The 13,420-nt window shown below is 44.1% G+C and overlaps 2 protein-coding genes and 1 non-coding gene across 4 annotated transcripts in view; 2 read left to right on the top strand and 1 right to left on the bottom strand.

The window, feature by feature from the left end:
- LOC106590172 (ATP-binding cassette sub-family F member 2) lies at positions 1-10,726 on the top strand. Its single transcript, XM_014180856.3, has 15 exons — positions 1-111; positions 1,734-1,883; positions 2,122-2,334; positions 2,690-2,872; positions 4,578-4,749; positions 5,191-5,286; positions 5,371-5,473; positions 6,231-6,326; positions 6,575-6,694; positions 6,887-6,976; positions 7,075-7,185; positions 7,274-7,336; positions 9,061-9,189; positions 9,518-9,721; positions 10,157-10,726. The coding sequence occupies exons 2-15, from the start codon at positions 1,742-1,744 to the stop codon at positions 10,271-10,273; spliced, it is 1,839 nt and encodes a 612-aa protein (XP_014036331.1). The 5' UTR covers positions 1-111; positions 1,734-1,741; the 3' UTR covers positions 10,274-10,726.
- On the top strand, positions 4,852-4,934 carry LOC123731582 (small nucleolar RNA SNORD100). The gene has a single exon (XR_006762790.2). It is a non-coding gene; the product is annotated as a small nucleolar RNA SNORD100 (small nucleolar RNA).
- The window catches only part of LOC106590173 (uncharacterized), a 22,740-nt gene continuing 19,952 nt past the window's right edge, over positions 10,633-13,420 (bottom strand). For both annotated transcript variants that reach the window (XM_082970678.1, XM_082970679.1), the window contains exons 16-17: positions 13,002-13,113; positions 10,633-12,835 (exon numbers count right to left, since the gene is read on the bottom strand). In XM_082970678.1, coding sequence (XP_082826804.1) covers positions 12,654-12,835; positions 13,002-13,113 — 294 coding nt within the window. In that variant the 3' untranslated portion in view covers positions 10,633-12,653. The remainder of the gene's footprint in view (positions 12,836-13,001; positions 13,114-13,420) is intronic.

Consider the following 13,420-nt stretch of genomic DNA (forward strand, 5'->3'; position numbering starts at 1 on the left):
GGTTTATTCAAAAAACATAGAACGTGACGTCATCGTTAGTGTCGCTAGCAGAATAATATCAAATAGTTCAGTGACATCAAGCCCGCCGAAACTCGTGTGACTGTCATCAAGGTAAGAAAGTCAGACACGGAAGAATAAAATATATTGTCGTGACTCGCACAGTTGGCGCGATAAATAGACAGTTGAGTTGCAACAACGCGAGTTAGGCTAGGCTAGTTTGCGCAACACTCTCAGTCAGTAGCGAGCTTATAGCTATATATGTTAGCTATTGATTGCAATTTCACATAGTTTCATTTGTCTGATATTCATGGTAGCCGATTAGTTAGCTAGATTCACCAGCTACCATGTCATAAGCAACCTAATAGCTTGCTGCGCTAGTGCAACCGGCTAGGCCATGCTAGCCACCACCATTAGTGGGTTTTTACGTGAACTGCGACATAGCGGATTAAACTCAACGATTTACGATGGAGTTGAACCACGATTAATGTGGGCGGACTGGTGCTTGATGTCACTTAAAATGCCATTATTCTGTGTAATTGCGGGTTGTCATTAGTTACCACAGCCACAAAGTCAAAAAAGGTCTATATCGTAGAAAATCATGGATACTAGCTTTTTGGTGTTATTAATATAAGGTTAGCAGTGTGGTTAAGGTTTAGAATCAGATTCAAGAATATACATTTTACAAATAGGCGTTTAGCCATAATTGACTTTGTGGCTGTGGTAACTAGGGACGACTACTTGCGGGCTATTTGGGTGCTGAAATCAGTAGTTATTTTTATAAAAACGTCATTTTATGTGACATTTATTAGGATCACCATTAACTGTTGCAAAACTAGCAGGTACTCTTCCTGGGGTCCACACAAAACGTGACATAATACATAACATCAATAGACAAGAACAGCACTACATACATGTAGGGAGCGTTGTCTCTCGTCATGGATCGCATTTATTTTGGGAGATTGTAAAATATGACCTTTTCATTCAAGACAGAAAAAAACTATTGTTTCAGTAGAAAATAAAACATGTTTTGTTACTTTTTCTTCAACTTGTTTCTATAACATTCTAGCAAGTCAAGGTAGCTTACAGAGCAGCTAGCTAGCTAAGAGCTAGGCTGTTTGCTAGCGACCTAATAATTATAATAAAATACGAACGTCAATGAACTAAAACGGTAGGCAACAGTCATATGCACAGTCTTAACAACCAATGTGTATTTTTAACATATTAAAATAGTACTTATAGGAATGGGTAATTGTTTACAAGTTGCTAGCTATCCCATAAACCCCTCGTCGGAAACCACATATTTTCATCTTCAGTGGTTTGGTAAATTCTTCGACCGACTGAAGAAGACGCAGAGTTTGAAAAAATTCAAACGGAGTGGTTGTTTTTATTTATCTAGGCAAGTCAGTTAAGAACACATTCTTATTTACAATGACGGCCTACCGGGGAACAGTGGGCGTTGTTCAGGTGCAGAACTACATTTTTTTTTTTTTAATCTTGTCAGCTCGGGGATTCGATCCAGCAACCTTTCGGTAACTGTCCCAATGCTCTAACCACTAAGCTACCTGCCGTCCCTGGGAATTAAATGCATGCCTCCTAAATCTAGATACATTTCAACGTCAAGTCAACACATTGCTGCTATGTTTCTTGCCATTCACTAACGTCCACAGCTAAGTACTCGGCAGTCCATTTCTGTTGCTCTCTTGTTGTTTTGGATGTTGGTGTCCGGGGTTCAGACGGAGCAATGCCGTCAGATCTTGCCAAGAAGAAGGCAGCGAAGAAGAAGGAAGCTGCGAAGTCCCGCCAGGCGCGTACCAAGAAAACTGATGAGTTTAATGGGGAGAACGACCAGCCAGAGAGCCAGGAAAATGGAGCAGACAGCAATGGTGAGAGGAGTGAAAATGCACTGAACAGTTATCAATTATATAATCCGTTTTGGATTAATATGTCCACTGGTTGGTTGAATATAAATTATGCTAAACTTGTGACACTTTCTCTGCTGGGAATATATCTTTCAGCACTATTCCAATGGCTTCCATTAACCAAGGTGTCTGACAGCATTAACCCTCACGCTAACACTCTACTTGGGCTTAATATAGTCAACCAGACTATTGTAATTGACAGGGGTGGCTAGCCTGACCAAGGAGCTGGATGAGTTTGAGCTGAAGAAGCTGGATGCGCGGGCGGTGACGGGGGTGCTGGCGTCCCACCCCAACAGCACCGACGTGCACATTGCCAGCCTGTCGCTCACCTTCCACGGTCAGGAGCTGCTGACCGACACCAGCCTAGAGCTCAACTCGGGACGGCGTTACGGCCTCCTCGGCCTCAACGGCACAGGTAGGTAGTACCACCATAAGTCGTCGCATAGGGGCGTAGCCCTACGCCAGGTGCCACAACCTCAATGATTTTCACTGACGCATTTCTCATTTGTAGAGGGTCTGCACTCAAAAAAATTGATTTTCAAAGTATTTTTTATTTATTTAGAGGCAACAGAGTTAGGCCATCATCTGTGTGTGTTTTTTCCACTGTGTTCTTTGGCGTGACCTGACACTCACTGACACATTTCTCTCTTCATTAAGTGTCATTTGATCACCATTTGCATGTTACCATTGCAGCTTAAGTAGATCTTAAATGTGGATGTGTGCATTGTATTTGAAACCCGCTGCTAACGTATGGCGTTTCCTCCTGCCAGGAAAGTCCATGTTGTTATCAGCCATCGGCCATCGCGAGATCCCCATCCCCGAGCACATAGACATCTACCACCTGACCAGGGAAATGGCCCCCAGTGACAAGACGGCCCTGCAGTGTGTGATGGAGGTGGACGAGGAGAGGATCCAGCTGGAGAAGGAGGCAGAGCGGCTGGCAGCCGAGGACTGTGAGTGACACACATACTGTATCTACAGTGCCTTCGGAAAGTTTTCAGACCCCTTGACTTTTTCCATATTTTGTTACGTTACAGCCTTATTCTAGAATGGATTAAATATCCCCCCCTCCCCCTCCCCTCAATCTACCCACAATGCCCCATAATACAAAGCAAAAACAGGTTTTTAGAAATGTTTTCAACTTTATTAAAAATAAAAAACAGATACCTTCTTTACATAAGAATTCAGACCCTTTGCTATGAGACTAGAAATTGAGCTCAGATTCATACAGTTTCCATTGATAATCCTTTGAGGTGTCTCTACAACTTTATTGGTGTTCACCTGTGGTAAATTTAATTGATTGGCCATGATTTGGAAAGGTACACACCTGTCTATATAAGGTCCCACAGTTGACAGTGCATGTCAGGGCAAAAACCAAGCAATGAGGTTGAAGAAATTGTGCATAGAGCTCCAAGACAGGTTTGTGTCGAGGCACAAAGATCTGGGGAAGTGTACCAAAAAATGTCTGCAGCGTTGAAGGTCCCCAAGAACACAGTGGCCTCCATCATTCTTAAATGGAAGAAGTTTGGAACCACTAAGAGACTCTTCCTAGAGCTGGCTGTCCGGCCAAACTGAGCAATCGGGGGAGGTGACCAAGAACCCGATGGTCACTCTGACAGAGCTCTAGAGTTCCTCTGTGAAGATGGTTGTCCTTCTGGAAGGTTCTCCCATCTTTGCAGCACTCCACCAATCAGGCCTTCATGGTAGTGGCCAGACTGAAGCCATTCCTCAGTAAAAGGCACATGACAGACCGCTTGGAGTTTGCCAAAAGGTCTGATGAAGCCAAGATTGAACTCTTTGGCCTGCATGCCAAGCGTCACATCTGGAGGAAACCATCCCTACGGTGAAGCATGGTGGTGGCAGCATCTTACTGTGGAGATGTTTTTCAGGGACTGGGAGTCTAGACAGTTTCAAGGGAAAGATGAACAGAGCAAAGTACAGAGAGATCCTTGATGAAAATCTGCTCCAGAGCGAAGATTCACCTTCCAACAGGACAACAACCCTAAGCACACAGCCAAGACAACGCAGGAGTGGCTTCGGGACAAGTCTCTGAATGTCCTTGAGTGTCCCAGACAGAGCCTGAACATGAACCTGATCAAACATCTCTTGAGAGACCTGAAAATAGCTGTGCAGCGACGCTCCCCATCCAACCTGACAGAGCTTGAGAGAATCTGCAGAGAAAAATGGGAGAAACTCCCCAAATACAGATGTGCCAAGCTTGTAGCATCGTACCCAAGAAGACTCGAGGTTGTAATCACTGCCAATGGTGCTTCAACAAAGTACTGAGTAAAGGGTCTGAATACTTATGTAAATGTGATTCATTTTTTAAATTTTATACATTTGCAAACATTTCTAAAAATCTATTTTTGCTTTGACATTATGGAGTATTGTGTGTAGATAGTTTTTTTTCTCTCAATCAATTTTAGAATAAGGCTGTAACAAAATGTGGAAAAAGGTCAAGGGGTCTGAATACTTTCCGAATGCACTGTATTTTACAAAGCACCTCCACCTAATAGTTCCATTTAAATGATGAAAGGTAACTGGGACATGGTTCGAAACCACCTAGTTGTCTTCTCCCGGGAAACAACCAGGTGCACAATAGTTATCTATTCATAAACAATGTAGCTGAAAATGTTCGCCCCCACCATCCCTCTGTAGCTGAGTGTGAGAAGCTGATGGAGTTGTACGAGCGTCTGGAAGAGCTGGATGCAGACAAGGCAGAGATGCGAGCCTCCAGGATCCTCCACGGCCTAGGCTTCAGCGCCGCCATGCAGCAGAAGAAGCTCAAGGACTTCAGCGGAGGCTGGAGGATGCGTGTGGCTCTGGCCAGGTGGGAAAGCGAACATGATGCTTTACGATTAATGAACTGTACTGCAAGTTGAGTTGGTCTCTACGCCTTCTCAACATCCCTTAACGAATTGACAGTGTTGGTTTTGTCGGTGATGATATTCTGGCTCCCTCTACTGAACACTGTGAGGATACTGCCATCGTTACCCAATTTATTACTGAGATAGAGCCAACACACCAAAAATATAAAGGGTTTGTTTCACACTCATGACTAAGCCTTTTCCTGAGCCAATGCAAGTAGTGTCAGATTGTTATGCAATGAAGTAGACAGGTTTCATTACTAGTGGCATATGCCTGGACATGACCTAGTCATCAGTTTTCTTACCCAGTCAGATCTCAGATTACCTTCACAGTTACATTGCAATAATGAGTAGAAAAATGTCTGGAATAAATGCTTTTCTTTTTCCCCTCTTCATTCTCCTAGAGCTCTGTTCATCAAGCCCTTCATGTTGCTGCTGGACGAGCCCACCAACCACCTGGACCTAGACGCCTGTGTATGGCTGGAGGAGGAGCTCGCATCGTGAGTGTGCTTCATCTGCCAATGTCGATCAGTTTAGTAGTCACGTGCATTTGAGATGTGCTGAACGTCCCGATCCCTTGTCAGGTTCAGGCGAATCCTTGTGCTCATCTCCCACTCTCAAGACTTCCTAAACGGAGTTTGCACCAACATCATCCACCTGCACCAGAAGAAGCTCAAATACTTCACGGTAAGAACACAGCAGCGAGCTCACTCACCCCCTGGTCAACAGATGCGATCGATTCACTTTCGCCACAATACTATTTAGCAGTTTATCAAAGCGGCATTCAGTCACTAGCCTGGTGGAACCTGCCAGTTTGCTCCTTTCACCATTGTTTTAGTTAATTGATAGATTTTTATTTGACCATTTTAAAATACTTAAACATATTAAACCTGGCAACAGATACACATACATTGAAGTGAAAAAGAATTGTGAATGCAGCGATCATGCTCGTTCCATCAGGCTATTGAGTCACCCCCTAGAAGGCAACCATGTATTGTGCAGTAGAGCATTATTATTAGAATCGGCTGTGTAATGCTAGAGCAAGAACCAAAACTAGAGCAAGAACCAAAACGTGCACCGGGGGGCAGGACCAGTGGAGGCTGCTGAGGGGAGGACGGCTCATAATAATGGCTGGAACGGCGCAAATGGAATGGCGTCAAACCATGTGTTTGAGGTATTTGATACCATTCCACTGATTCCACTCCAGACATTACCACCAGCCTATCCTCCCCAACCTCCTGTGCCCAGGACCAAGTTTGAGAAACCCTGCACTAGAGTATCCTGGGTAGACACAGCCAACTGTGATCTCATCACACCTTATAAAGGGAGGAGAAGGGGGGGGGGGTTATGGCCTGTTGCTAATTATGCATGCGAGACAGTGTGTTCTTTTCCTTCACCGAATGGTGTGGGATGACCATGCAAATTCTATTTTTCCGAATGAAAGGGTAACTATGACCAGTACGTGAAGACCAGGGAGGAGCTGGAAGAGAACCAGATGAAACGCTTCAACTGGGAGCAGGACCAGATCTCACACATGAAGGTAGGCGACGCCACATTGTGGCGCTGCAGAGTACTAATACTACCCCCCACGTGGAAATATTATTCCCCTGTACTGTAAAAGTATGATAGCCTAAGTCCCGGTCTGTTTGTGCTATCCTTGACACTCATCGTCATGCCAAATGAGCGTCAAGGACAGCAACGGAGTTGACAAAGGCGCCAATCGTGGGAACCAGGCTAAAAAGGCATGATGCTTTACTCCGACGCCGTCTCTCTCTACCCGCTGTGTAGAATTACATTGCCAGGTTTGGTCACGGCTCGGCCAAGCTGGCGCGACAGGCCCAGAGCAAAGAGAAGACGCTGCAGAAGATGGTGGCCTCAGGGCTGACTGAACGTGTGGTGGATGACAAGGCAAGAGGCTCACTGAAACATTTTCAGTATGTTAATGTACTGGACTGAATCACATCCATTGCTTTCTAAAAGCCATTCACGGTTTACTCGTGAACAAAGTAGTGTATACTCTTAGGAATAAATAATAGGTTGTTCACGCTATGGCTAATTTTAGTGTTTCAGTGGTGGTAATCATCTCTCTCCCTCTCATAGACACTGTCGTTTTATTTTCCTTCCTGTGGAAAGATCCCCCCTCCTGTTATCATGGTTCAGAACGTTAGCTTCAAATACAGTGACAACCAGGTCAGTAAGTAGAAATGAACGGGTTTTTAATTGGACGTCTCAGAGCTCGTTTCTTGTGTTCTGTCCTCATTCACTAAATCTGCCGATTCATCCTCCAGCCACACATATACAAGAACCTGGAGTTTGGCATTGACCTGGACACGCGAGTGGCTCTGGTGGGGCCCAACGGAGCAGGGAAGTCTACACTCCTCAAACTCCTGATGGGAGAGGTAGGTGGTGCCATTTCAGTCAACTCTTTGTTTTACCATCTCGTAAGGACAGTATGGCATATACCGTAAAACCTCTCTTTCTCTCCAGCTGCTCCCCACTGACGGCATGATCAGGAAACATTCTCACGTGAAGATTGGCCGATATCACCAGGTAGGAGAAAGGACGTAGGAACATGACACATTGCCTGGTGGTTCCTAAAGACGGCCATCCCATGCTGGTTGCTGGGTTTTGATTGACAGGCATAAATACACTCTGATTTGATGCATGGATGCTTCAACTCGCCATAGCCCGGTTGCAGAGACATAAACCTGCTTGAGCATAATATGCTGACTAGACCGGACACGCGAGTGCGTCCGCGTGTTGATTTTTGTCCATCCACAACAGACGCGATCAGGCAGGTTGAAATATCAAAATGAACTCTGAACCAACTATACTGAACAAAAATATAAGTGCAACATGTAAAGTGTTGGTCCCATGTTTCATGAGCTGAAATAAAAATGTCCCAGAAATTTTCCATACGGACAAAAGCTTATTTCTCTAAAATTCTGTGCACAAATTTGTTGACATCCCTGTTAGTGAGCATTTCTCCTTTGCCAAGATAATCCATCCACCGGACAGGTGTGGCATATCAAGAAGCTGATTAAACAGCATAATCATTACAGGTGCACCTTGTGCTGGGGACAATAAAAGGCCACTCTAAAATGTGCAGTTATGTGTCACAACGCCACCGATGTCTCAATTTTTGAGGGAGCATGCAATTGGCATACAGACTGCAGGAATGTCCACCAGAGCTGTTGCCAGAGAATTTAATGTTAATTTCTCTACCATATGCTGCCTCCAATGTCGTTTTAGAGAATTTGGCAGTAATCACAAAACCAGCCTCACAACTGGCGGGGCTGCCCAGTCATGTTAAATCCATAGATTAGGGCATAATGCATTTATTTCAATTGACTGATTTCCTTCTATGAACTGTAACTCAGTAAAATCTTAATTGTTGAATGTTGCGTTTATTTTTGTTCTGTATATATTAATTTGGGGACAGGTTGAAACATGAAATATTCATGTACATTTAGCTAGCTAGCTTGCTGTTGCTAGCTAATTTCTACTGAGATAAACATTGGGTTATTTTACCTGAAATTTTTTATGGATCTTCGTAGAATTTTGACCCATTTTGAGTCACATAAAATTGTGTTCTCCAACAATTAATCCACAGATAAAAGGGGAAACTCAGTTTCTAGTAATCTCTTCTCCTTCAGCCTTCTTATTCTTCTGTGGACTTTACACGGCGGTGGCAACCAACTTTGACTGGCGTGTGGACCTCAGTTCATCTTTCAATCCCCCACGTGCTCCTAAAAACCAATGATATGGGAGAGGCGGGGCATCAAACGTCAAAAATAGATCCAAGTTCTATTTTAGCGCCTGGGTACGCAGATGCTCGTTTGTTGACGCGTGAGCAATTTGGATGAAATTGAGTAACATGCGTGTGTACATTTATTTTGCAACGCTCATGCATGCAACGCGGGCGGTGTGGTCAGCATGTATGGGTGCTGACACTGGGATTTTGTGTCTGAAAATGTGGGATTGAGTCAATGGTTTTTCAAATGGGAGTTATCGTTTGTCGGATGATAGACAAGAGATTGTCCATCTAAAATCCCACTGTCCGCCTTTTTACGTACGAAGCTTATTTTGAAAATACTTGACTTAACTTTTTAGACCAAAAACAGACAATAGATACATTTCAAGTGCGTTCGTGTGTCTCTGGCCGACGACCTAAATGCCTTTTGTCCTTCACGCCTGTACTGGGTCAGCACGTACGCTTGTTAAAGTGCATCTGAATGTATCTAATATACCTGTATGGTGTTATCTCTCTGCAGCATCTGACAGAGCAGCTGGAGCTGGACCTGTCTCCTCTGGAGTACATGATGAAGTGCTACCCAGAGATCAAGGAGAAGGAGGAGATGAGGAAGATCATCGGCCGCTACGGCCTCACAGGAAAACAACAGGTGAGACCGCAGAGCTCGGTCCGGGCCCAGGATCCCTTGGAGAAGCATTGATCGAATTAGATTGGTCACCTGGTATAGAAACGACTTTCGCATGATTGTACCGTCGTCATTGATAGTACAGGAATAGTGACTTTGAAAGCTTTTCCCGTGTTTGTTCGGAATACCTGTTCCTGTCAAACCCTGTGTCTTTTAATCCTCCACAATCATTGTAGCGTTAACCTGTGGTGTCTTCTGGTGGGTACTTACTGGTGGGATTTGATAGTTCTTCAAGAGCATGGAAGCACTTGCACTCCTTCATGGTCCTTACTCTGTCCTCTCTCTCCCCTAGGTGAGTCCGATCAGGAACCTGTCGGACGGCCAGAAGTGTCGGGTGTGCTTCGCCTGGCTGGCCTGGCAGAACCCCCACATGCTCTTCCTGGACGAGCCCACCAATCACCTGGACATCGAGACCATTGACGCCCTGGCTGATGCCATCAACGACTACGAGGGCGGCATGATGCTGGTCAGCCACGACTTCAGACTCATCCAGCAGGTACCACCATTATATCTTCCCTGACCGGTCCCACATCTATACTTCACATCACTTAAGTCTTAGACCGCGCTAGGTAGTTACAACATGGATAATCTCTCATGGACAGACACATGTAACATAGGATGGCATCGTAGTGTCTGTCAACAGACTGATGCGACGACGTGATCATTTGTACAAATCAAGATTGCGCAGGTGTGCACATCTTTTCAATTTCAGAAAGGGAGGGGATTTTTTTGCCCATGCTTTGGTTGATAGTCTCCAACCCCCCTAAATGGAAACTTCGCCAGTAACTTTTCTCATAAATCTTCCCCCAGAACCTAATCGAGCACTTGGGTTTCCGAGATACAATATGGATAGAATTGGAGAGAAAGGGAACATGTTTTCAATTGAGGTTTGTTCATTGCGACACCAATTTTTTTTTTTTTTTTTCCCCAGGTGGCTCAGGAGATCTGGGTATGTGAAAAGCAAACCATCACCAAATGGAACAGGGACATCCTGGCATACAAGGAACACTTGAAATCGAAGATTGACAAGCAAGCGCATGACATCTAGAGCCCCTGCAATCTGAGCCAGTAAACCCATAATGGATTTGGCCTCCAAATGCTTGTGTGGTGGAACAGTAGTCCTCAGTGCTCCGGCGGGAAGTTTCCTCCAGGCACAGATCTAGGATCAGCTTCCCTCCCCAAATCCTAACCATTAGTGGGGAAAATGCAAAACTGACCCAAAGTCAGCCTCTAAGGGCAACTTCACCCTACACCCACCTGCCTCCAGCTCAGGCTGCACTCTGATTGGCTGATTCACCTCAAAGTGCATTATGGAACGCATTCCATATTACTGCCGTCATCATAGAAAAAGTTTTAGATTTTTTCTAATAAGTGTAACAGCCAAAAATGAATGCAGCAGCTTGAAGGTCATTTGTGCAAAAGAGCATTAATTATGCCTTATTTTTATTTAACGTATTGCAATAACGATTTGTCTGAATAAATTACTGAATTGACAATTGAATACTTACTGTCTGATATTTTGGGGTCTTTGAACAAATGAAACATCTTCCAAAATGCAGCTTTTAATTCTGCATTTTCCTTTGACAATGTAGGGAATACAGTGCACTTATCTAAACCATTTTGAGAAAATAAACTGTATTTTACATCTGTGTAAACATAACATGAGAAGCAAAACTATATTCATTATGAACGGAGATGCTTTGGATTCCTGCTGTTGAACCCAACCACTCAATATGCAACCCAAATCATGGCCCACTATTTGCTTTGAGAAGTCAACCTCTCCACAACCACCAACAATGCTTAGCTTTCCAGTTGCTGGCTAATCAAATGTTAGTACGGTTGAAGTCAGAAGTTTACATACACTTAGGTTGGAGTCATTAAAACTCGTTTTCTAACCACTCCACAAATGTTTTGGTAAGTCGATTAGGACATCTACTTTGTGCATGACAAGTCATTTTTCCAACAGTTGTTTAAAGACAGATTAATTCACTGTATCACAATGCCAGTGGGTCAGAAGTTTACATACACTAAGTTGACTGTGCCTTAAACAGCTTGGAAAATTCCAGAAAATGTCATGGCTTCTGATAGGCTAATTGACATCATTTGAGTCATAAGTCAGGAAGTTAACTCTTGGTCGCAAATGGGTCTTCCAAATGGACAATGACCCTAAGCATACTTCCAATGTTGTGGCATAATGGCTTAAATACAACAAAGTCAAGGTATTGGAGTGGCCATCACAAAGCCCTGACCTCAATCCTATAGAAAATTTGTGGGCAAAACTGAAAAAGCGTGTGTGAGCAAGGAGGCCTACAAACCTGACTCAGTTACATCAGCTCCGACAGGAGGAATGGGCCAAAATTCACCCAACTTATTATGCGAAGCTTGTGGAAGGCTACCCGAAACAACGTTTGACCTAAGTTAAACAATTTAAAGGCAATGCTACCAAATACTAAATGAGTGTATGTAAACTTCTGACCCACTGGGAATGTGATGAAAGAAATAAAAACTGAAATAAATCACTCTCTATTATTCTGACATTTTACATTCTTAAAATAAAGTGGTGATCCTAACTGACCTAAAACAGGGAATTTTTACTAGGATTAAATGTCAGGAATTGTGAAAAACTGAGTTTAAATGTATTTGACTAAGGTGTATGTAAACTTCTGACTTCAACTGTAGATAGAACCTGCCTTAGCTTGAACTACCCCCAACATTTAGTTTTTTGACAATACAGGAAGTAAGTAGAACTGGACTTAAATGTTAGACCTCAGTAGTGTTAACTGATTCATTAGAGAATTCAGGCAGAAAAATCTGGGTGAAAACATGCTGTGATATATGAAGGTTATATCCCTGATCAATTCCTAATCATAGTTCCTTTGCTTTATGTAGATTGGTCATCATGCATACTATACCTCTGCCAGGCCCAGGGGGGGGGGGGAATCTACACTCTGGAGTGAAGTTTCCCTTAGGTACAGATCTAGGATCAGCTTTCCCTCCCCCAATCCTACACTGAACCATTACTGGGAGAAATGCAAAAAAACTGACCCAAAATCTGCATTTAGGGACAACTGAACCCTACACCGGGATCTACATAGCACACTTATGTGAGACTTCATCGTAATAACTTTAAATGGGGGTTGTGATTAACTACAGGGAGCAGGGATCCCATCTAGACCTTTAGAAGCACAAGAAGGCACCCTTCTAAGGTTTTGACAGCAATTACGGTGGACTTGTGATTGAGCGAGTAGTGCCACTAGCCGCTGTTGAAGCAGTGCAGTTAGAGCTGGGTTTCTCTTCACCCAGACTACGCTGAGCCTGTCAGCTGGATGCAGAAACATGGGGCTGATACCGCCGAGCACAGCGGAAGCTACTAGCTAGCTGACCCAAGCCTCATCAGAAAGGGCTGGGCGAGGTCCCTACTCATCCCCCTACTGATTGTCACCGTCGTTGTCGTCGGAGACCTGGTCAGGGGGGATGGCTCGCGGGTTGCTGGCCCGGATGCTGGTGATGTGGGGACAGGAGGCGATCAGGTTGGCGATGCCCGATAGGGTCACGCCCGAGCCGTCCAGGTTCACCTGGGTCAGACACATGCACTTCAAGAACTTCAGTCCTGAGGGAAATGGACACAAAAATAAGGTATATTAGGTTTTCACCTCTAAATACTTCAATGGAAGTGTTGCAAGATAATGAGTGGGACCTATAGAGATGTATTAGAGAGCTCATGGTCCCATCTTTGCAAAGTGCGCCCTTTATTCAACTGTATGATGGGATCTTACCGTGGTCAGTGATGCGTGTCCGGCTGAGGTTGAGCTTGAAGAGCTGAACACAGTGGACCAGACCTCTCCTCACGACCGTGTCGCCCACCTGAGTACTGGCCAAGCTTAATACCTGGAACATAAAGACAACATCAATGCTACTACTGCTAATAATTGCATCAAATCAAATGTTATTAGTCACATGCGCCGAATACAACAGGTGTAGACCTTACTTACAAGCTCCGAACCAACAATGCAGTTTAAAAAATATGAATAAGAAATAAAAGGAACAAGTATATAAAGAGCAGCAGTAAAATAACAGTAGCGAGACTATATACAGGGGCTACCGGTACAGAGTCAATGTGCGGGGGCACCGGTTAGTCGAGGTAATATGTACATGTAGGTAGAGTTATTAAAGTGATTATGCATAGATAATAACA

The sequence above is a fragment of the Salmo salar genome, chromosome 29, assembly GCF_965601325.2.
Source record: "Salmo salar chromosome 29, fSalSal1, whole genome shotgun sequence".
NCBI lineage: Eukaryota > Metazoa > Chordata > Actinopteri > Salmoniformes > Salmonidae > Salmo > Salmo salar.

Coding starts and splice junctions, on each gene's coding strand:
- LOC106590172 (XM_014180856.3), top strand. CDS start 1,742: ATGCCGTCAGATCTTGCCAAGAAGAAGGCAGCGAAGAAGAAGGAAGCT. Junction 4,750..5,190: donor ATGCGTGTGGCTCTGGCCAG/GTGGGAAAGCGA, acceptor TCATTCTCCTAG/AGCTCTGTTCATCAAGCCCT. Junction 9,190..9,517: donor GCCTCACAGGAAAACAACAG/GTGAGACCGCAG, acceptor TCTCTCCCCTAG/GTGAGTCCGATCAGGAACCT.